Source organism: Lactuca sativa, chromosome 1 (genome assembly GCF_002870075.4).
Source record: "Lactuca sativa cultivar Salinas chromosome 1, Lsat_Salinas_v11, whole genome shotgun sequence".
Taxonomy (NCBI): Eukaryota; Viridiplantae; Streptophyta; class Magnoliopsida; order Asterales; family Asteraceae; genus Lactuca; species Lactuca sativa.
The window spans coordinates 151,078,335-151,103,104 of record NC_056623.2 but is presented as its reverse complement, the minus strand read 5'-3'; the positions used below and the strand labels follow the sequence as shown (position 1 = coordinate 151,103,104).

The window sequence follows — 24,770 nt, the reverse complement described above, 5'->3', positions numbered from 1 at the left end:
TCGGTCATTCTGACGAACACAAATCCTTGCGAATAATAGACTCGGGTCACCCTGACCCTGAACATCCTGGAACACAACTTACTTACCGACAATCCTTCTGGTACTCACCGAGTACTGCACTGAACCTATATGGGTTCACCCCTTCTTTCCTTGCATAATTCCTTGCCTTCCCGAGGCAAAGCTCCATAACCAACTATTTCCCCTGCCACTGTGAAGATCCTATCTTCACCAATCCATTATACCCGCTAAATCCAGTACAGGTCATTACCGTCAGTAACCACTGACACTCCTCTTCGCCAAAACTTGGTGTCGAGCACCCCTCGATTCAACTAACTGAATTCCACCATACACTGATTACCCGCAGTACTACTGACTGAAAATTCTGCTATTCCTTGACCACCTTCCGGATGAACTGAGACCACCCTAGTCCCTACCAACCTTTCAATGTCTGGATTACCGGCTCCCACCGGTCGCTAGCCCCAACTCAACTCCTAGTCGCTCCCAGCGACTTTCGAAGAAACTTCACCAATAACCGCTCAATCCACTTTGCCACTAAATCATACACCTGATACATTCGCTCTAACGAATAGGGACCGATGAATGCTACGGGCCACCTCGTAGTCTTACAACACTTCTACGCTGCCAGCCAACCAAAGCTACGGGCCGCCCCGCAGTCTTGCTAAACCAGTGCTACGGGCCACACCGTAGCCTAACCATACTCACATACGATTGCTGCGGGCCACACCGCAGTCTTGCTAATCTAATGCTACGGACCACACCGCAGTCTTACTAATCTAATGCTACGGGCCACACCGCAGTCTTACTAATCTAATGCTACGGGCCACACCGCAGTCTTACTAATTATCCTCACATACGATTGCTACGGACCACACCGCAGTCTTAATATACTTCTCTTACTATCTAGCCACTGGTGAATGCTACGGCCATCCGGTAGTCTGACAACACCTTTCCACACCGACTAGCTGCTAGTGGATGCTACGACTAACCCATAGTCGATCATACAGCACAATCGAGTACCCCCAAGTGGTACTCATGCCCCAAATGGAACTCCCAACTGATTCCTATGTAATCCGCGACCAGAAATTTCGAGAATGAAGTCTCACAATTGACAAGTTTTCCCAACTTCCAATTTACACCATCCTCCAATCATACAGTCACCTGAGCCGTCTTTCTTCCTAACAGGAGAGCGAAACTTATCCTAGTTTCAAAACTCCTTCTACTCCCATAACCTGATTGTTTCTCCCCCACTTAGCCTCAGCTAAGTATTTACTGCCTGCGAAAACCCGAAGATTTTCATTCCTTCCTTCCTTACACGATAGGCATGATAACCACCATCGCCCTATCCCTGCTAGCGATCTGTCTCTAGCCCACTCCAACTACCGTATGATTACCGAATACTAGATGAACACCTCCCGCATCCCTGATGCTAAAAAAAATCCTCTAAGCTCTGACTACTGTCCTTATAGTCTGAATAACTGGGCACAGACCCCTTGGTGATAAGCCACTTTCCTTGATGCTTCTGAAAGCCATCCCGAACGCCTAGATTAGAACCATCAAACCCTGATGATGGTGGCTGACCACTCCTCGAACCATTTTCAACCGTAACCGAGATAATACTGGACACTTCGAACCCAAAGTGAAAGATGACCTACACTAGCTACTAATAGCTCCTGGCATGCAATTGGCATATGACAATTCCAAAATACAATCCAAATACAAGCAGAGAGAGACAAATCATACATAAAATCGCCTGAGTCCAGGGTAAAAAAAACTTCCCTAATTCACATAGGAATGAAAATAGCCATAAATACGTACCTGCAACATTCCTTGTTGTAATCCAGATCTTCCGCATTTGTCACTGCAAGGCAATACCCTCTCGCCCATCCGTAATCCTCATAGTCGTTGGGGAAGGCGCACTCCCTGCTCCTCCCCTCATCGTCGGGCAGTCGGTACTCTTGTGGCTCACCTGATTGTAGTGAAAACATAATGGGCTTGCCCCCTGTGGGCAGTCCCTGCTGACGTGACCAACACTGCCACACTTGTAGCAGCCGGAACCCCTAGAACGACACACTTCCTTGTGTGGTTTCCCGCACGTGCTGCACTGACTTCGGCCCTGCCGACCCACTAATCGCTGATCTGAAGTCTTGGGTCTCTTCCCGGGACCCTCCAAAGTGTATGTCTGATCTGACTTCCTCTTCGCAATGTGCTCCAGATCGATCTCCCTCTCCCTAGCTCTGGCAATCATAGAGCCCAGGGTCGGGCATGCCGAGAAGCTGACATGCTCCCGAATCTCCGCTGTCAACATGTCATGATAGCGGGTCCTCTGCATCTCATCATCCCCTTAAAATTAGGGGACCTTCCAGGTCAACCCTACTCGCCGAGTCACCCTATTGAGTCGCCGAGTTCATATGTTCAGAGTCTTTCTCTTTGCGACTCGACTCGCCGAGTCTACCGATTACCGAGTCCTGACCTGTCCAACTCACCGAATCTCCATTTGACTCACTGATTCGAGTCTCAACTCGAAGGGTTTGGGGTTTTGCGACCTGACTCGCCGAGTCCAGGACAACCTTCAACAGACTCGCCGAGTTGTTCATCCAACTCGCCGAGTTCCTGCCCAACATCATCTGACTCGACGAGCTGTTCATCCCACTCGTCGAGTTCCTCCTCGTCTTCATGCTACTCGTCGAGTCCACTCAAAGGACTCGCCGAGTCCATTCAGATCTCCAAACATGCAGAGGACTTTTGAGTCATGCAGGGATTCCAAACCATAGATCCATACTTCCAAAGCTCAATCCCCACGTAAAGTTGCAAACTTTACGTATAACTAAAGAGATCTAGGCTCAAAACATACTAGGGTTTGGTTTAAGGACAAAAGGGCTTCACCAACTACTCATCTTCTGATGCTTTATGACATATTGGACCATCCCAACACTAGATCTGAAGTGGCAACAACATATCTAAGCCCCTTAACTCGAATTGGGTCTCAATCAACCATAAAACCCCCAAATCTCATAACAAAAATAGATCTAGATGTAAAGAAGGGAAAATGGCAGCTTAATACCTCCAAGATGAACACAAACTGAAGCACATCTCGGATATACACCTCTCCTTTGAAGCAACTTCCTTGATCTTCAAGTTCCTTTCCAAAATTTTCTTCCTCCAAAGCTATTTCTCTCAAATGATGGAAGCTCACACGAAATCTAGGGTTTACAGGTTCTCTAGTATGACATGGAGGGTGAGGGAGGGACATAACACCCTTTATATAGGATACAACTCCCAGAATTAGGGTTTTCCTCGCACATACCAGACTCGCCGAGTCTCCTTGGCCGACTCGCCGAGTCGGTCAATTACTCCTCGACCCAGATCCCACTCGGACTCGCCGAGTTCCTCCTTGGACTCGCCGAGTCTCCCCTTAAAATTAGGGTTTTTCTTTCCTTTGTTGGCCTTCAAAACTTTGGGTGTTACATACATGCTCCTTAGTACCCTAAGGATTCGTGCTTGAGTTGCATACATATGTGATGCTTTTAGTAGTACGACCCCAATACTACCTTCCACACCAACCTGTAGTCACCCCAAGCCCTCCTCCTAGGATTCCAATTCACAAGTATCCTGCATTTCACAAACATCCAACTACCCTCTCATTAGTCTCCCCATATACTCATCTAGATATCTCTCCTAGATTGCCCTTCGTCTCAATTTCTCTATAAGAACTCCTGCTAGATACTCATACTCAGCACATACTCAAGGTAAATAACACTTAGCAACAATTCCTAGGCTAATGCATCACAAAGTAGGCAACTCTAGCCCTAAAATATGAAATACCTAGCCTATCCTCCAACATGCATCTCTAACATATCATAAATATCTCATAACACAAATAAGTGAGGGTATTTTGGGAAATCACCGTTGGCTCTAGCTGATTGTACACACCGCTCCACTCATTTTCTCTTGAAACTCCTTCTCATTTTAGAAAATCATTTCTTTTTGAAAATCTTTCTCAAATCCTCAGTCTAAGTCCAGACACACCCGAAGGTACATCTGAATCCCTCAAACCAAGGCTCTGATACCAACTTGTAACACCGTAAATTCTCAACAAATTTTTCGTTTAAAAATCACATTAATTTAGTAACATAATCGCAAAACTCCAAAATATCAAATTATCAAACACATGTTCATAAGTTGTTTTAAAAACATAATCCAGGATCCTCCAAAACAAATCTTCCACTCATGTGTGTACAATCAAGCCGACGCCTTCCTGCGATCCTCGTAAGTACTTAAAACACATATCACATAACACGGTAAGCATGAAGCTTAGTGAGTTCCCCAAAATACCACACATAACTAGTTAGCCTCTCATGACAATGATCGAATAAGACCCTCCGGTCAATGTGTCTTAGTGGGACCCTCTAGTCCCACAACTCGAGTGGACCTTCTAGTCCTAACTCAACAGGCTTAGAATATTACATAACAGGAATCACAAGACATAAAGTAGGATATCACAATACTCAATATAAACACATAAGACCCTCAGGTTACACAAGGATTAACACTCTAGGTAAGTATAGTGAGAAGACTCACCTCGTAAGCAAGCAAGTAAATAACCTTGTACACAAATCTCGACCTAGCCTCTACCTAACACATAAGATAATTATTTTTAATTAACACTTAAATCACGACTCTAAGTTATTCTCTCAACTCATGGAATGGGTAAAAGACTATTTTACCCCTCTATGGTCCTTATAATCCCTGACAGGACCAAACCCTGAAAGTCAACCGAAGTTAACACTCCAGTCAATTATTCATGTTGACTCAAGTCGTCGAGTGCACCCACGTGACTCGTCGAGTTCCTCTGTTTATCTCAGAAGTATCGCGAAAGTCCAACTCAACTCGCCGAGTTGACTCCTCAACTCGCCGAGTTATCACGTGTCCAGACTCATCAGGGAAAACCCCAACCGACTCGTCGAGTCATCTCATCGACCCGTCGAGTCCCTTAAGTCCACATTCTCATTCAGACGCTTTAAGGTTGAAATGCTACTCCATACTCTGGATCTATCCTCCTAAGGCTCGGATATCACGTAAAGCTTGCAACTTTACGTTTATGCATGGCATTTTGGCTCAATAATGCCAAATCAAAACGCTAACAAAGGTTAGTTGCACAAGATCTTGTCTCTAGCTCAATAAACTCGGGTCTTTGGACTCACAAAGTCTCATACAGTCCAGATCTGAGGTTTCCAACCTCAAACTATGCTCAAATGCCTAAAAGACACAAAAGAATGGGAGAAAAACCCTAAAACTCCTAAGATGAGATCTAGCCAAAAGAAATGGACAAGATGAGAACTTTATACCTCCACACAGAAGCTGATGCAAGAAAAACAACAGATATACAACCCTTCTTCGATCCAATTCACGTTTCCCTCCTACCTTATTCAAAGAAGTACACAAGAATGCTCAAAATAGCCACCCATTCTCTTCAAAATGGATGGGACAGGTTTAGGGTTTCTCTCAGGCTCTCACATGACAAGTGGTGGCGGAAATGAGGGCCTAGGGTCCTTTAAATAGGACCCAACTCCGTGAAATTAGGGTTTTCTGTCACACCCCCGAACCAGACGGCGGAAACGTCCGAGGGCTGTTGTGACTCAATTGAATACCATCACAATGAATATACATGAAACATAACATCATTCATCACCATGCATTGAAATAGTACAACTGGTAGTGTTTACATTTAGTACATTGTTTCATAACATTACATTCCCAAAAAGTAGATTGTTCGATACTAGTTAAACAAACAACAAGACATCACTGAGTACATTTTTCCCTTCGATTTACCTGTTACCTGAGAATACAAGTATTTTGAAAAACGTCAACATATGAAATGTTGGTGAGTTCATAAGTAATGTTTGAAATATAATGTTTTGTATTGTTTTGAAAACCACCAGAAAATCCGATATTTTCTGAAAAGAGTATTGTGTAAAAAGTGTGAAGATCCGTAAGTATGCTTGTTTGTTTCTATAAATGTAAAAGAAATTGTTAGACTTGGTATGCATCTTGTAGGTGTATGAATTGAAAACCCTAGGAAAACCCGATGTTTTCCTAATACTTTGAATTACGCGTTTTATATTTTGTTATACCGTTGTGACGTGTGTATTCGATAATTCCAGGTGACATTGGATTAATTATGGATTGTGAATTGTTATAAACACGCATTAATGAAAACGACTAGTTTACAACTATACAAACGATCCCTTAGGCGTCATCCATACTATTCACTTAATCCAACCACCCTAACTTCTCATAGTCCCACAACCGAGGAGAAAAGAGGGTGCGAAGCCCCCGCTATTTCCATAAGTCGTTCAAGGCTATCGTGAATGCGAAAGGCCCTTGGCCCGACTCGCATTTGTGAATTCTCGACTTTGCTAGCAGTACCAAAAGACCCTTGGAGACCAACAGCACAAAAGCCATTGAAAGTCCTTTTACATGGAATTAGGTCATATAAGACCCAACAACATGTAAGCGAGTTTCCTTCGGGCCTAAAGATTATGTCATTGGGCTAGCTAGGCCCAACAAGCACGATTTGAAACTTTCGGGCCCAAAGATGGTGTATCAACATCTGGTGAATTCCCGCGTGTGTATTGACTTCCCGTAATTTCAGCGTGTGTATTGTAGTATCGTCGTGTATAGATTTTTGATTCATTATCGATTCGAGACCGAATCAATTCGTTTGGTAACGATTTTTGGTGTTGAAGGTGTATTATGTTTCGTCAGTAGTCGTGGTACTAGTATTTCATCATGACAGATTTATTGTTTAAAACATTAGAATTTTACTTTTTTGCAGCCTCTTTCTTTTGGATAAATTTACACTTTTGACCCTTTGTATAAAAGAATTTCCATTTTAGTCCTTAAACCATTTTTCTTGACACTTTAGTATCAAAACTTGTTGAAAAGGTATTTTTTAGCTCAAATTTATTTGAAAAACAGTTTTAGTCCCTCAGAATGAAGTTTTCTCGGCTGAAACCTCTATTTTCGCAATTTTTACACTTTTGGCCCAAAATAGAATTTTTTTGCATCTTTGGTCACTTTTAAATATGAAAAGTATTTTTAACCCTTGAAATGGACTTGGAGCACTAGTAGTCCCCTGTTTTATAGAAAAGTATAGTTTCAGCGCCTCTAATTTGAACATCTCGCAATTTGGGCTTTATTGGGCCGAAAAATTCATTTTTGGCCCATTATGCTTAAAAATTCACATTTTAATCCTTCAAAAGAGTAAATTTCCAGAAAATACATTTTTGAAATTGTTTTGACTCATCTCAACCATCAGAATTTGCATTTTGTCATTTTGGGCCCTTTGAATTTATATTTTCAACATTTTGAGCCCAAAAATGGGTTTTTAGCCAAAAAATGTTCATATTAACCAACTTGGTTATTTTTCTAGAAATGATTTGTGTGTAATAATATGATTTATACTTGTTTCATACAACCTAATGTAAATCTAGGTTTTAAGGACTTTTTGACTAGATCCAACACCACAATCACATAAGAACATATATATAAACATAGAAATTACACAAGGCATACATATACTCATAGATCTACACATTTGCTTGTATTCCCCCCCCCCCACCCCCACAAAACTTATAAAAACCGAAAAATAGGGGGTATGAAGCTCACCTTGAGTTGGATTTCGGTTTTGGAGGAGTTTGGAAGAAGTTTGATGTTGTTTTCGGCTCTAGCAACTTCTTGAGGAGGTTTTCGAACTTAGATGGTTCTAGGGAGTTAGACCATAAATTTACATGAGTTAAGATGAGATGTTTGATATAACAAGGAACCTAGATCATAGATTTAAGTATAAACTTACCTTAGATGATGATTCTTGTGGAAAATCTCTTTGAAAAGCTCTTAAGTCTCGAAAATTAGATGAAGAAAGGTGAGGGTGTTCCTTGAGAGAGTTTGCTACACAAAAAGTGGATGAAGTGTGTGTGTTTGGGAGCTCTCGGCCGAGAATCAAGAAGAAGAAGAGAGAGAGAGTTGAAATGACTAACCTAGATGCATGTTGGTCCATGCATGGAGGTATGGGATGTATTAATGAGGTGGCAATCTTACAAGTCAACTCTTCATCCCTTGAGTTTGGGCTTGGGCCGAGATTTGGAGAGGAAAAAAAGATTTTTGGGCTTTATTGCCCCTAAGCCCATATTAGAGTTAGGTTGAGTGATTGTTGGCCCTATAAAATATAAGTGTGATTTTTATACTTTGTTAGGCTAGTTTAGGTCAATTATGGTCCATAATGGTTCATAATATTTAATTTATTTCATTCTAGGCCCAATATGGCCTAAAATGTTGAAATAAATGAAAGTGGGTCCAATTAGAGCCCATTTAAGGATTCTAAGCCCAAGATAGTCAAATTGGAAGCTTATTGGTCCATTGGGCCCAATAAGGAAGTCCTAGTCCAAAATGGACCTAAACAAGAACTTCTAGTGTTTCCTATTCGCTTGTTGACTATTTGTAATGCTTGTATGGTGTATTTGATTGCAAATTTTGATGTCATAAAGTAAGCATCATACATGCTCTTAAGTTTTTGATTCAAAATTTTACTTATGTGTTGTAGTTACAAGGCACAAAATTTCTAGTTGTGACATTTTCACTCGCAGCACTAACTCGCCGAGTTGGCACACCGACTCACCGAGTTGATCATTAAACCCATGTGGCCAATCCGTCTCTACTCGACGGGTTGGGACATCAACTCGTCGAGTTGCTCAGTCAACTCATAAGAATATAAATATTAAATTATTATACCTGGGAGTCGGGATGTTACAGTATCAAGAATCTGTCTCGCATTATGAAATGCTTTCAAATCTCTTACGGCTTAAAGGTAAATTTCTATAAATCAAGATTTCTTGGAGTTGAAGTATCTAATAGGGAAGTTCAGAGTATGACGAGAGTGTTCAGTTGTTGGGAATGAGCATTTCCTTTCACTTATTTAGGGGTACCTGTTGGTGCTAATATGTCCTTATTGAAAAATTGGAAACCTATTCTTGAAAAATCCAGAAACAAATTGTCGGTTTATAAAGCAAAGTCCATATCCTTCAAGGGGCGCGTTACCCTAATAAAATCAGTCCTTAACAGTCTCCCAACATATCACGCGTCATTATTCAAGGCACCTCAAGGAGTTCTAGATTCGGTGGAAAAGATTAGGCGGCAATTTCTTTGGGGAGGGGGTGATCAGAAATAAAGTATTCACTGGGCCGACCGATCTAGAGTGATCGCTCCTATAAAAGATGGTGGATTAAGGGTTGGTACTCTTAAAGCTCAAAATTTGGCTTTGCTAACTAAATGGTGGTAGAGACTGGTTAATGATAGAGATAGCTTATGGAAGACTACAATTATGAGGTTGCACAATCTCTCTTGTAAGCCCATTCATTACATTACCCGTAAATCTTCCAATAGTGTATGGTGTAATATAGCTAAAGTTGTCAAAAGTCTGGAGGTTCTAAATATCGATCGATCAGAAATCTTTAAGTTTATTCCTGGCTTCAATGTTCAAATCTTGTTACGAAAAGACCAATGATGCAGTCCCATCCTGTTTCAAGTTCGTTTTCCATCTTTATACAGTCGGGAGGCAATTAAATGTTGCATATTGGAGGATCGACTATCTGCTCAGGGTTTCACTTGGAACTGGAAATGTGAGCCCAATGATGCGGTTTCCCTACACAAATTAATGCAGTTGTACAATGTTATAAGAGAGTTGATCAATCTTCCCTTGTCTTCTTTTGGTTTATGCTTCACTAAATCCACTGATGGCGGATACACTGTTAATGCTATGAGGAGATTAATTGATGATAATCTTATCCCATACAAGGGTCTTTTGATCTGTTGGTCTAAAAGCATTACATTGAAGGTAAGATGTTTCGTCTGGAGTGCCTCTTTAGGTAGGATCTCGGTTACTGATACCTTTGCGGTTAGAGGAATTAAAGTCTCGGAACCTCTCTGCCCGCTGTGTCAAAGAAATGGAAATTGTCAATTATCTTTTGGCCAGGTGTGATTATATTATTGCAGTGTAGAAATGGATTTTTAAATGGTGCAGGATCCAACATTAGCGATACCTTAATGTCACAGATTTTCTCAACCATGCCGCTACGTGGGGGAACTGTCCCAGAAAAAGACAAATTCTTGAAGCGATTTTCTTTTGCGTTATGTGGAGTGTTTGGAGAGCAGTGAATGATGCGGGGTTTAAAAAAATTATCTGTAACCCCGCCAATGTTGCTGATAATGTTATCTCCCTAGTATTTATTTACTTGGTGCAAATTGTGACAACCCGAAATTTCTAGTTTACATTCTTCATTTTTATCAAAGTTAGCTTCGTTTTTCCATTTTATAATGAAGTATCGAGTCTTAAAGAGCGCTTAAGGTTTAGTATAATTGAAATACGCGTCGGAGGATGGGTTAGTTTGGGTGTAGCATTGGAAAAACGAGCCAAACACACCAAACCAGGTGTGTGCGGCCGCACACTAGTATGTGCGGCCAGCCAGCCGCACACAGGCCAACCACACACACCTCCAACCGCACACACCCTCCTATATATACTATCCTTGGTCATTTTGATCATTTCTTACACTCTTACAAAGCTAGGACTCGAAAATCCTCTCAAGTATCATCCAGAAAGGTAACCAAGAACACCAAGAACACCAAGAACACCATGTTTTATGGCAGCACACCTGGCCGCACACACATGCTGGCAGCACACCTGGCCGCACACATGGGCGCACACACACATATAGTGTGTATTCAGGCCATACACTCTCTTGTATAGCCTTTTAACCCTTCGTACAATCATTTATGGTTGTAACACTTCAATATAAGTGTTTACTAGTCCCTAAAGTGGTCCCAATTCAATAGTTAGTTGTTCATAACACTAATTATATTCATATATGTATCAATATGTGCTAAATAGGATTCGCGTGTGTACTCAAGTCACCACTTGATACTTAGCAACAGATCCAACATTGTCATCAGAACCACTCACTACAGGTGAGTTCATACCCCTGAATGAACCTTTTAAATGTTTTTACATGTTTTATAGGGGGGGAAATGCAAGTTAAACATGCCAGTTATCATATCAATCACATGTGATTGATAACCCGCATGCACAAGGATTTACCACACTGTTAACTGTTTTACCAAGTTTGATACTGTAAATGGTTTTCTAAAATGTTTCCACTTGTTCAAATCTCTTACTTATATTGTTTTATCAAAGTTTCATTTAAAACTGATTTATGAAAGGTTTCCAAAGAAATTCTAAAGGTTTTCAAACTTATTTTACAAAGGAATACCCAGTCGTGTTTTTCTTAAGTATAAAGTTTTCTTCCATGTTTTGATACCCCACTCGTTATATACCACTGCCTTGTTATACTTTCAGTTAGTGGATACTTCTACTTAGTTAAATGATTATACTTGTTTACACTCTTACTTAGTGATACGCTTCTACTTCACTTATACTTGATATCGCTTCACTTATACTTGATATCGCTTCTACTTCACTTATACTTGATATCGCTTCTACTTCACTTATACTTCACGATTCGGTTATTACATACGATTCGGTTATTCCACACTGTACACTTATACTTCACGATTCGGTTATTACATACGATTCGGTTATACATCACGATTTGGTTATACTTCACGATATGATTCCACTTGTTACACACTCAAACGTAGTTAGATGTATGTATGTGCTTGTATAGATGCATATAAATAATGATTAAAGGACTTAGGAAGGCTTGTCCGCCCTATTTCCTTTTCTTCGTTGAGATGTGGTCTGGTGGGATCGGATGTCCATCCGAAGGTCGTTTGATTCATTAGTTATATATTATGTATACGAGCATAGCCATATAGGTTTACTCTAGTCAGTTCAGTTATGAGTCTCTACCTCTAGTTCAGCACTTACATTAGAAACCCACTACCCACTAGAAACCCACTACCCACTGTTTGGAAGTCATTACCCACTATTTGGGATGCATCTTCGGGACACGGCCTTCTCCGTCGTCTAGTTGGTAACCAGAGTCTCCTGTAGGGAGAGCAGACATTGTGTGTATAGATCTATACGGGATTGACACCCCTGCACCCTGACTGCTAGCTACAGTCCACGACCCACCAAGCCAAGGGGTGAAAAATGTCATATTTTATAGACGCATGTAGGGCGTCTGGTACTCTAGTGTCGGTTAGTATGGTTACGAGTACCCCGGGTTACCTTATAATTCATGGCCTTAAGGTAACGGTATTTCACCAGCAATTTACACTGTATGCTGGTAACTCATTCTCAGAGTCACACTGTTTTTGACCTTGCAAGTTGTATCTTTCATTTGATACTGTCTGCGGTCTATATTTCTCTGTTTTTGACCTTGCAAGATGTATCTTTCATTTGATACTATCTATGGTCTGTATTCACTGTTTTAGACCTTACCAACTGTACCTTTCATTTGGTACCTTCTGGGGTCTGTGTCTCCTTTTGGTAGACTGAGCCAGGCGTGTCGTTCATTCGATACTCTCCTGGAGTCTAGGATTCCTTTGCCTTAGTCAGCAGTCCTCACTGCTGAGGCATATGGTATTTCCCTAATTCTTCTTGCTTTCTTTAATAATCAAATTCAGTATTTTGATAATGATAGCGATTAAAGGAAAACTGCTTTTACCACACTAACTCCGTCCAGTCTTGGTATAAGACTGCTTTTATTAAAGAAAATATAGGATTTTCTGGAAAGAACTCTAATACACTGTAAATTCTTAAAATACTACATTATAAAGTTATTCGAATAAAATGTCACTAAATACTTATGAACTCACCAGCATTTGTAAAAATGCTGATACTCGCTTTTCAAATAACTTGTATTCTCAGGTCAGCATTAGACAGGTACATCCCCGAAGCTGTTGATGAAGATGGCTTAGTACCATGCTGTATTTATTATATTTGCTTGTATTACTTTGATATCCTGTAATGTAAACCATGTAAAATTATTACTATTAATGCAATGTTTTGTTGTATTTTGATTACTATAATAAATGTGTTGTGATACTTGACATGACGTCATCCACCCCAGAACGTTTCCGCCGTTCCGATTTTGGGGTGTGACACAAATACAAGGCTATATGAGTTTTTATATTTCTTAATGCTTGTCTAAGTTTTGTTATCTTCCCTTTTGTTCATACTTTGCCTTTGCTACTTTTGCCTTTTGCCCTCTTTGTTTTTATTTATTTATATTATTTGCTGCTTAAAATAAATAAAAAAATAGTAGGATGGTTAACTAATGCGTTTAGTAGAATTTAGTCGTGTTCAGGTAGTATTTTGTTTAAATTTAGTTAAGACGTGGCAAAATGTGATTGGTGCTAATGACGGGTAAACCGTCATTTACATAAGGTTAGTAGTGCTACTGTTATAAACGCACGCCAAGAAAACAGAAGAAACAGGAGAGACGGCAAGCACCACAGATTCGGGTCTCTGGATACAAAATCCCCTTTAGATCACAGCCTAACCCTAGAAACTCAAATCCCCCCTTTAGATCTCGAACTACTCTTTCGATTAATCAGCAGTCGAATCAAAATGGGCACATCGGCGTGTGTAAAGGAAGTGGATAGATCGGCATTGGTGGCGTTTGCCCCCGATGCGCCCTTCCTTGCCGCCGGAACTATGGCTGGAGCCGTAGACATGTCGTTCAGTTCGTCTGCAAATCTTGAAATCCTTAACCTTGATTTCCGATCTGATGATCGTGACCTTCCGGTATCAGGTGCTGTACCTAGTTCAGAACCGTTTAATCGGCTGTCTTGGGGGAAATCACCGTCGTCGGGATCAGAAGAATTCTCACTCGGTCTCATTGCCGGTGGACTTGTAGATGGCAACATCGGTGTCTGGAACCCTCGCTTACTCATGAGGTACGCTACTATTAACGATGCACTTCGTTGTAGCTGGTCAGATTGCAGTCGTTTACTGAACTTGGTTGAGTCTTACATTAGATTCTGCTTCTTTTCTTCCGAATCCGAGGGAATTGTTTGTATGAACTTCTATTATGTCATTGAGAATGTTGAATGATGCGATTACTTGTAGCTCAGCTCCTACAGGCTAACACACTCCCCCAATTCTACAAAACTATTATATTATTTGCCATACTATGTTCTTATCTTCATGAAAACCTCATTGTTATTTATTTTTATTGATTCTAGTCCGGAGGAAAGGGAAAATGCTCTTGTTCAACAACTATCAAGACACAAAGGGCCTGTGAGTTTTATTTTTTGTTCTTTGGATGTAACATTCACTGACACTTAAAATAAACCGTTATTGAAAGGTTGTGCATCATATCTGTTTTTTCAGGTTCGTGGTCTGGAGTTTAGTTCCCTTTCACCAAACCATCTTGCATCTGGCGCTGAAGAAGGTGAAATTTGTATATGGGATTTTGCTAAACCAACAGAGCCTACGCATTTCCCCCCCCTTAAGGTAACAACGGCTTTACTACCTTTTCATTATCTAAATTTTGATCTAAATTTCACATGGCAATTTCTTATTAATATTATTATATGTGAGCTGCAATCTTGTATATAAAAAGTAGAGAAAAATCCAGGATTTTTCTCTTAATTTGTTTTATCCCCTGCATTCCATCCATGGGCTTTTGCTTATAGACTAATAGTAGAAATATGATTACAAGTATAGGTGGTATTTAGTTATATGCCTTTCAACTTAGCAAACTGAGTTTAGTACTATTTACCTCTCTTTAGTTTTTTATGGGCCTCAATTTTTGCTTCTCATCCCGTTTATCATAAAAGATCTAGGCCCTCATTCTTTTCCCCTACATTCATATATTGTTTGCCAGATTAAAATTTTATTCCCATTAAGTTCATTAAGTCATAAAGAAACCATACTTCAAATTCTGCTGTTCTCGAAGAAACCATTAAGTTCATTGGGTTCTCTTTTAAGTTGTTCATTTTGCACAAGTCAGAAATATTTGAGGGCAAACTTGTAAAAAGCCATTTGATTTTTGACATCTAAATTCTAATTAACCTGTGTCTGCAGGGCAGTGAATCTTCAACACATGGAGAAATAGCATATTTGTCATGGAATAAGAAGGTCCAGCCTATCTTGGCATCAACTTCTTTTTATGGAACAACTGGTATGGATGTGAATTACCTGAATATGTTTTAGCTATCCAAATATTAATACATCTTTTTAAATCTTTTTTTGGTGGTTGTAGTGGTTTGGGACCTCAGGAAGCAAAAGCCAATTATAAGGTAATTTTATGCATTCAGATTCAGATAATGAATTTGCAAATAATTACATCCACCAGCCAATTTAATATGAATTTTTTACTTTTCAGCTTCTCAGATTCGGTTAGAAGAAGATGTTCAGTTTTGCAATGGCATCCTGATTTTGCCACTCAACTTATTGTTGCTTCAGAGGATGATAATTCACCTTCACTAAGGGTAATGATTATGAATTATGCCTTCGTTTATGCATATCCATGCTTTAAGTTCTTAATTCTTGCAATTTACATTTGTTTTTGGCTTTCAGTTATGGGATATGAGGAACACAATGTCACCATTGCGAGAGTTAGTAGGTCATACTAAAGGTATACTGCTTTCTTTCTTACTTAATGCAGAATTAACAACTTAAAAAACAAAGTCAGGGAAACGATTCTTCCCCAATTAAGTCTTAACTTTTTACAAATTGCTTTCATTTATGTTTTCCTTCAACTTGCTCAAGTGTACCTTCATTTTCTCAAACATCATTTATCCAAGACATCACTTAAAAAAAGGCCTTAGAGGGTGTTTGGGATTTCATTTAAAAATAACTTATTGACTATTGGCTTATTGAAAAGTCAATAAGTCAAAAAAAGTGTTTGGCAATGTGAAAAGGACTGTTAAAATAACTTTTCATCAACTCTTTAAAAAGGAGATTTCAATAAGTTGGGATTTCTAGCTTTATCAAAACTCCTTATAGCTTTTTGGGTTGTAAAAGGTAAAACACCCCTTAAAAGATGTTAAGTTAAAACAAAGACCTTTTAAAAAATAACTTATTGACTTTTCCCACCACAAAAGCTAATCCAAACACTTTTTTTAAAAACTCCTTTTCCTACAACCATAAGTCAACAAGTCCTTTTGAGTTTCAAAAAGAAAATTCCATATATAATAGAAGCCTATGCTTTGAATATTCTATATAATTTTCTCATACTCTTTTAATCTCTGATTCACAACAAAATGATATAACAGGTGTTGTTGCAATGGAATGGTGTCCCCATGATAGTTCATATCTGCTTACATGTGCCAAAGATAATCGTACTATTTGTTGGAACACTAATTCTGCTGAGGTATGTAGATCTTTTTTTAGTTATTTTTATGACAATATTTACTAAACATTATAAAATGGTATTTCAACTTTTCAGATTGTGTCTGAACTTCCAGCTGGAACCAATTGGAATTTTGATGTGCACTGGTATCCAAAGTTACCAGGGGTCATATCAGCATCTTCTTTTGATGGGAAAATTGGTATTTATAACATTGAGGTTAGCTTAGATTGCTCCTATTCAATGTTGTTATGTTACATAATTTGTTTTTATTTTGAGATTTATGGAAGCTTATATCTGTTCTTTGATTCATGTAGGCTTGTGCTCGATATGGTGTTGGTGAGGGTCATTATGGCTCAGGTAACATACTTCTTCATGCTCGATTTCATTCGTTTCTATTAAAAGACCAAAATACCCTTTTTGCTATTGAAATAAATAGATGCATCTTTTCTATTTATGGAATGGAATGGGGTTCAATAACAAAAATTGAATCATATCATTACATTTTTTAGAAATCAATATCCTCCTACAATTTCTTCCTACTTATCCTCCTATTCATTAGATGAAGACAAGTGTCAGAATAAAGAGATGGGAGTAAGAGAGAATTAATGATATCCACATGTCATAATATGAGTTGGAGGATAATTAGGAAGAAAAGTTAGGAGGATATTTAAATTTTCTTATGTTTATAATTAGTGTTTTTATATATGTTCAGTATACATAATTAAATTATAATATTTTTATTATTTTCAATATATACAGTGAGGGTATTTTGGTCTTTTAATAAAAACGAATGAATCTAAACTCCTTCCACCCAGCCAAACAAATATTTCGAAAGATTCTAACAGATTTGAATTTTGTAAATTTGGCAACCAAAAACCATGGAATGGAATCTCGAATTCCAATTTCATTGGAATCCACCAACCAAAGACGCCTTTATTTCCCCTTATCTTTGGCTTTTAAAACACACCATGGAATGGAATCTCGAATTCCAATTTCATAAGAATCCAGTAACCAAAGACGTGACCTTATATTGCCTTATCTTTGGCTTGTATATTTTTTCACTTCTGAGTTTTGGTGTTCTTTTTTTGCCCTTACATATGTCATATTATCTTATTAAATGCCGGTTTTTATATATTTATAATTTCTGTGCAGCACCTTTAAAGGCTCCAAAATGGTACCAACGCAAAGCTGGAGTGTCTTTTGGTTTTGGTGGCAAACTTGTTTCTTTTCACACAACTGGTTCTTCATCTGGAGCTTCAGAGGTACTTCTAATGGTTTTCCATTGCCTTTCTCTTTTATTTATCATCAGGGCAAATTGTGGGAAAATAGCAACATACTCTGCCTCTTCACCAATATAGCCAATGTATATTGATTTTAGGGAAATTGAGTAAACTAACCATTATAAAAGAGGTTTTCAAAGAAAATAACCATATTTTTTCAGTTTTTGAAAAATCACCACTTTCTCTAGAATGCCTAATTCCGGAGTACTGTTCATATTCCGGATTTTTTTTTTAAATTTTCAAAGAAATTTTTTTATTTTATTTTGGGATTCCAAATGCTACATTTTGAAAATTTCAATGTCATTGTTTCTCAATAAGATGTCTAATTTCATGCACTAATAACGTATGTAGTTCACATTATTATGTTTTTTTTAAACCTTTTTGTTAAATTTAATTAAAAAACGATTTATTTTTTTTTCGAAGTTCCGGAGTTGTTCTTCCAATTTCATACTTGTTCTTGAAATATCGAAGTTTTCTTTTTTTTCTTTCTGAAATCCGAAATCCGAAATTTTAGCCCGGAATCCGGAATGCCATTCCGGAATTAGTAAAAAAGAATGTTTTTTCTTGGTCCGGAATAACCCCATTCCGGACAAAGTGGTTATTTTTGCAAAAAAAAGGGTTATTTTTTCAAATACACATTAAAAAGTGGTTAGATTACTTAATTTCCCTTGATTTTAACCATATCGGTAAAAACTGATGTAGATACTCGTATTGGTAAAAAAAGGCAAACTGCATTCCTATTTTTTTTGAAATTTGCCTGTTATTTTTTAGCTTAACATGTTTTTCAATACTGTTTTCAGGTTGATGTGCATGAGTTGGTTACTGAACATAGTTTAGTTAGCACCTCATCTGAATTCGAAGCTGCAATGAGTAGTGGAGAGAGGCCTTTATTGAGGCAACTTTGTGACAAAAAATCTCAAGAATCTGAGTATGTGTTCTTAATAATTTTATGGACTTTTCTCATTCCAAATAAATTTGAGGCTATCTTTTTGGTTCACGGAATCCACCAGAATTGGAATTTGATATTCCATTCCATGACATGTTTGGTTGCCTTGGATTCCTTCAGTTTTCGTGTTTGATGGATTTCACCATCAGAGTTCAATGCCATTAAAAGACCAAAATACCCTTATATTTTGAAATAAAAAAAATCAGAGTGTTTTGGTTTATTTATCTCAATATATATTATGAGGGTATTTTGGTCTTTTAATGGCATTGAATTCTGATGGTGAAATCCATCAAACACGAAAATTGAAGGAATCCAAGGCAACCAAACATGTCATGGAATGGAATATCAAATTCCAATTCTGGTCTGTTAATATATTAATGAGGGTATTTTGGTCTTTTAATGGAACATCAAACACGAAAATACCCTCGTAATATATATTGAAATAATAAAATCAGTTTATCTTTTTAATTTTTTTTTCTATTTCAATATATATTATGAGGGTATTTTGATCTTTTAATGAAACATCAAACGCGAAAATACCCTCATAATATATATTGAAATAAAAAAATCAATTATATTTATTTACAAAAACATTTTGTTGAATTGTCAAAAACAGATCTGAAGATGACAAAGAAACATGGGGATTCTTGAAGGTTATGTTTGAAGAAGATGGAACTGCACGTACAAAACTATTAAACCATCTTGGTTTCACTCTACCTTCAGAAACACAAAACAATGAATTACAAAACAACCCCTCTGAGTCTGAGGATATAACAACTTCCCACATTGATGAACCTAAAGAAGGAGAAGTAACAGAATCCAACCTGACACTGAAATTACCAAATGACCCCTCTGACAACGGGGAAGATTTCTTCAACAATTTCCCAACTCCTAGAGCTGAGACCCCTTCATCAACTTCTCATAACACTTTTGTCACTGAAGAATCTGGTCCAGTTGTTGAAGAAGAAGAAGAGCCAACAAGAGAAAGTGATTCACAAGATGCTTTGTTTGATGATGGTGTTCAACGGGCATTGGTTGTTGGGGATTACAAGGGAGCTGTTGAACAGTGTATAGCTGCAAATAAGATGGCAGATGCTTTAGTTATTGCTCAAGTTGGTGGTGCTTCCCTGTGGGAGACCACACGTGATCAGTACCTTAAAAAGAATACTTCTCCATACTTAAAGGCATGTTTTTCTTCTCTTTCTTTATACTTTATATGTTGTTTACCTTTGATTTAAGGGCTAAATGCAAGAAATATCAACATAGTTTAATGTTTTTGTGTGTTATAGCATTCTGCTTTCATTTATTTTAAAGGTTGCAAAAGTAATAAGAATTAGAATATAGATAAAATAGGGTTTTATGTAGAAAATAGAAAAGTCCCATTATTTTGGGAAAATCACATTATCTGTCGTTTTCTATTATATTAAAAAAGGAGTAAATTACATGAATGGTCCCTATGGTTTAGGGTAATTTGCGCGTTTGGTCCCTAACTTATTTTTTTAACTCGGAAGGTCCCTACTGTTTGTTTTTCTTACGTGCTTGGTCCCTGTCTTACCTAAAAAGACTATTTGGCCCTTGATTTTTTAATCTATTTAAATAAACATACCCCCAACCCCACCCACCCCCCTCACCTTACCTTACCTACCCCACCATTTTTCCCTCTTTAGATAAATAGTCTTTTTAGGTGAGACAGGGACCAAGCGCGTAACAAAAACAAACAGTAGGGATCTTCAGAGTTTTAAAAAAAATAAGTTTGGGACCAAGCGTGCAAATTACCAAACCATAGGGACCATTCGTGTAATTTACTCTTAAAAAAGCGGTTTTCCGTTCATTTGGGCAAAATGTTAAATAATCTGGACTTTTCTATTAAAAAAAGATTTAGGACTTTTTCAAAAACTTTCCCAAAATAATGGGACTTTTCTGTATAAAACCTGATAAAATGAGGACATTTGTATTAGTTTTGACTTTTTGACCAAGTAGACGCATTTGATCCAAACCAATCTTTTGGCTGATTTTCTAAAATCCTACAAAGTCACCATCTACCAGTTTTTTACAACTTCTGTTTCTATTAATGTTTGTACTTTCGATTTTTTTTTTTCTTATGAAGACACACTTTGAAAATTATAGCCAATTGTAGCATTGTACTTTCAGTTTATTTTATTTTATTTTATTATTTATTAAAAAAATTGTTCTTTGTAAAGTCTACCCAATTATAGCAATGAAACAATGAAACTTTCTTTGTATTGGGTTGATTCTTAAAACTAGAGCTTTAATAGAAAAAAATGAAAGTTGAATGTTATAGTTAACAAATCAATGAAAGTACAATTTTTTTTTTCTTCTTTGTTGTTTATTAAATCACAGCTTTTTTAGTTTCTACTTTTAAGTGCATTAGTTTATTAATTTTATCATTTTCTACTTGACAGGTTGTTGCTGCAATGGTAAATAATGACCTTGTTAGTCTAGTAAATATCAGGCCCCTCAGATCTTGGAAAGAAACTCTTGCTCTCCTCTGCACTGTAAGCTAATAAAATAACTTACAATTCTGAAAAATCAATGATATTAATTACTTTTTTACCCCCCTCTAATCACAGTTTGCACAAGGAGATGAATGGACTTCACTCTGTGATACTCTTGCTTCTAGACTCCTAAATGCTGGAAACACTTTAGCAGCAACTCTTTGCTACATATGCTCTGGAAATATCGATAAAACTGTAGAAATCTGGTCAAAGAAGGTTTCAACTGAGCATGAAGGAAAGTCCTATGTTGATCTTCTTCAGGTAAAAGTCCTTTACCTTTACCTTTTTTAATCTAATATATACATAAAATCTTTTCCTTTTGGTGAATTGGTAATTATATAAGTTGTATGTATTTGAAGGATTTAATGGAGAAAACTGTAGTCCTTGCTTTAGCAACTGGACAAAAGAGATTCAGTGCTCCTTTATGTAAACTTGTTGAGAAGTATGCTGAGATTTTAGCAAGTCAAGGACTTTTATCAACAGCTATGGAGTATTTGAAACTAATGGGAACTGAAGATTTGTCTCCTGAACTTGTAATCTTACGTGATCGGATTGCCTTCTCCTCTCAACCAGGTATTCATTTCATTCTTCTTCCCACCATTTTAAACCCTAAACCCTAGATTCTGAATGAATTTGTTGTTTGTTATTGTTTGTTTAGAGATAAATGGAAACGCATCTACAGATTATGCATATTCTCAAACACATACAGGAGGTGTATACTCTGCTAACCAACAAACAAATCCTGTTGTGGAGCCTGTTCAAAGTTATTATCAGGTATTTATGCTTTTTATATTATCTATTCATGATTGATGAGCTGTATCATTAATATTATCATCTTTTTAAATATTTTTTTTATTCAGGAAAACTATCAACAACCAACTGGGCCTTCTTACAGCAACCAATATGAACAGCCACAACGTAACATGTTTGTTCCATCTCCTGCAGCTCCCACTCCACAGGTATGAAAATCATTGATCCTAATTCCTACATTCTTCCGGTTCTTTTATTGAATGACCAAAATACCCTCACTATATGTTTTTTTTAGTTGGGATTCAATCAAGCTCCACCTGCAAATCAACCGGCTGCAAGACCCTTTGTTCCCATGACACCTCCAATGATGAGAAATGCTGACCAATATCAGCAAGCTCCCACATTGGGTTCTCAGTTATATCCTGTAAGTATTTCTTTCCATTCCTTGATATGAAAAAGAATAAATTACACGAATGGTCCCTATGGTTTAGGGTAATTTACGTGTTTGGTCCCTAACTTATTTTTTTTTAACTTGGAAGGTCTTTATTGTTTGTTTTTGTTACACGTTTGGTCCCTGTCTTACCTAAAAAGATTATTTTGTCCTTGATTTTTTAATTTATTTAATAAAACACACCCCCAACCCCACCCCCCTCAACTTACCTTACCCACCCCACCATTTTTCCCTATTTAAATAATAGTTTTTTAGGTAAGACAGGGACCAAACACGCAACAAAAACAAACAGTAGGGACCTTCCGAGTTAAAAAAATAAGTTAGGGACCAAGCGTGCAAATTACCCCAAACCATAGGGACCATTCGTGTAATTTACTCTATAAAAAATAAGTATGATTCTAATTTCTAATTCTAACACCATGTTTAACAGCAATCTCAGTTGAATGCAAATTCCAATTATCAAGCAGGCCCACCGGGGCCCGGTTCCTTTCACCCGGTCCCATCTCCAATGGTCCCCACCACCGGGCCAAAGGTACTCCATGATGTGGGACCCACACCTCCTGTAAAAGGATTCATGCCAATTAATAACAATACAGGAATGCAAAGAACAGGATCCGGTCAAATGCAACCCAACAGTGGCCCCGAGTCTGCTGCACCACCTCCTGCCACACCTCCTCCAACAGTACAGACTGCTGACGTGTCAAATGTTCCTGGTATTGAGCTTTTCATAATTCTAATAATATTATGTTCATTTAAATAATTGTGGAGATATCTTAAATGTTTTTCACTTTCCTATTATGGATGCTATTATAAGAATTATTTTTGAAAGTAAAAATTAATAGAAAGACAAAATTGCAAAAATGGTCCCCGTGGTTTCTCATTTTATGTGGCTAAGGTCCAAACCTTTGACAAGCTTCAAATTTGATATTTTTCAACAAGTTCTGTTGTGGTTTTAGTCCCTCTCTCGTTAACTTTAACAGTTTGGCTGTTAATTTTTTTGAAAATTACAATTTTACCAAACTACAAGGTCCATTTCTGCGAAAATGGTCCCTGAGGGTAAAATTGTCATTTTCAAAAAAATTAACAGCCAAACTGTTGAAGTTAAACGATAGAGGGACTAAAACCACAGCAGAACTTGTTGAAAAGGACCAAATTTGCAACTTCAAAATTTACCCTCAGGGACCATTTTTGCAGAAACGGTCCTTGTAATTTGGTAAAATTGCCATTTTCAAAAAAAATTAACAGCCAAACAGTTAAAGTTAACGAGAGAGGGACTAAAACCACAACATAACTTGTTGAAAAGGACCAAATTTGCAACTTTTCAAAGGTTTGGACCTTAGCCACATAAAATGAGAAACTACAAGGACCATTTCTGTGAAAATGGTCCCTGAGGGTAAAATTGTCATTTTCAAAAAGTTAAAATTAACCAGAGATGGACCAAAACCACAACAGAGCTTGTTGAAAAGGACCAAATTTGCAACTTTCCAAAGGTTTGGACCTTAGTCACATAAAATGAGAAACCACAGGGACCGTTTTTGCAATTTTGTCTAAAAGAAAAGTTTTGACGTTCTGTGTTGCAGCCCAACAGAAGCCGGTTATTGGGACATTGACCAGACTGTTCAACGAGACATCAGAGGCTTTAGGAGGTTCACGAGCAGTTCCAGCTAAGAAACGAGAGATTGATGACAACTCAAAGAAACTCGGTGCTTTGTTTGTGAAATTAAACAATTCTGATATTTCCAAAAATGCTGCTGAAAAACTTGTTCAGTTATGTCAAGCATTAAATCATGGCGACTTCACTACAGCCCTCAAAATCCAGGTATTATAATATTATATTATTATCTCACACTCAAAAATGTAAAAAGACATGAATGCCCTTCTGAATTCTGATCGTGTTGTTTTTTTTGTTTTTTTGTTAGGTGGATCTTACCACCAGTGAATGGGACGAGTGTAGCTTCTGGTTAGCAACACTGAAACGAATGATCAGGATTAGACAAAGTATGGGATAAGCATAAGGCACAGTTCTTTTCAGGGTGTGGATGTGTGGTGTTTTTTTTTTTTTTTTTTTTTTGTTAACTTTCTATAAATTAATTCGGATGGTTTTGAATTTAAAGAAGTTAGATTACAGGGTTTTGCCATAGGTATGGTTTTTGTTTGTGTATTAAAATAGATTTCATTTTCTTGAGTAGCTAAAGGACTTAATTTTGTTGAAAATTGAGAGCATAGTTTTTATAAAATACGCTTGGGTTGTACTTGTATTAATTCTTATACTGTTAGCATATCATGTTTTTTTATGATGATTTCCTCATATCTTGTAGGTCCCATTTGTTATGTAGGGCATTATGTATACATAGAATGGCCTTCATTGAGTTTGACATGAATTTGATTGGATCAGACTCAATAAGACAGTTTACAGCTTTTTTCCACGCATAAATAAACGTGCATTCATGTCCAATGATCCCGAGGAAGGTTATAAGAGGTGTGAGA

The 24,770-nt window shown here is 37.7% G+C and overlaps 1 protein-coding gene across 1 annotated transcript; it reads left to right on the top strand.

Annotated features, from left to right (window-relative positions):
- Positions 1-13,445: 13,445 nt before the first annotated feature.
- Positions 13,446-24,545, top strand: LOC111915923 (protein transport protein SEC31 homolog B). Its single transcript, XM_023911568.3, has 22 exons — positions 13,446-13,938; positions 14,227-14,281; positions 14,375-14,497; positions 15,071-15,167; positions 15,249-15,285; positions 15,372-15,477; positions 15,566-15,623; positions 16,264-16,361; positions 16,437-16,556; positions 16,655-16,697; positions 17,493-17,602; positions 18,421-18,548; positions 19,183-19,750; positions 20,990-21,082; positions 21,158-21,343; positions 21,442-21,655; positions 21,741-21,856; positions 21,943-22,041; positions 22,128-22,256; positions 22,714-22,996; positions 23,864-24,102; positions 24,203-24,545. Exons 1-22 carry the CDS (start codon positions 13,610-13,612, stop codon positions 24,290-24,292), a joined length of 3,321 nt encoding a protein of 1,106 aa, XP_023767336.1. The 5' UTR covers positions 13,446-13,609; the 3' UTR covers positions 24,293-24,545.
- Positions 24,546-24,770: the final 225 nt, after the last annotated feature.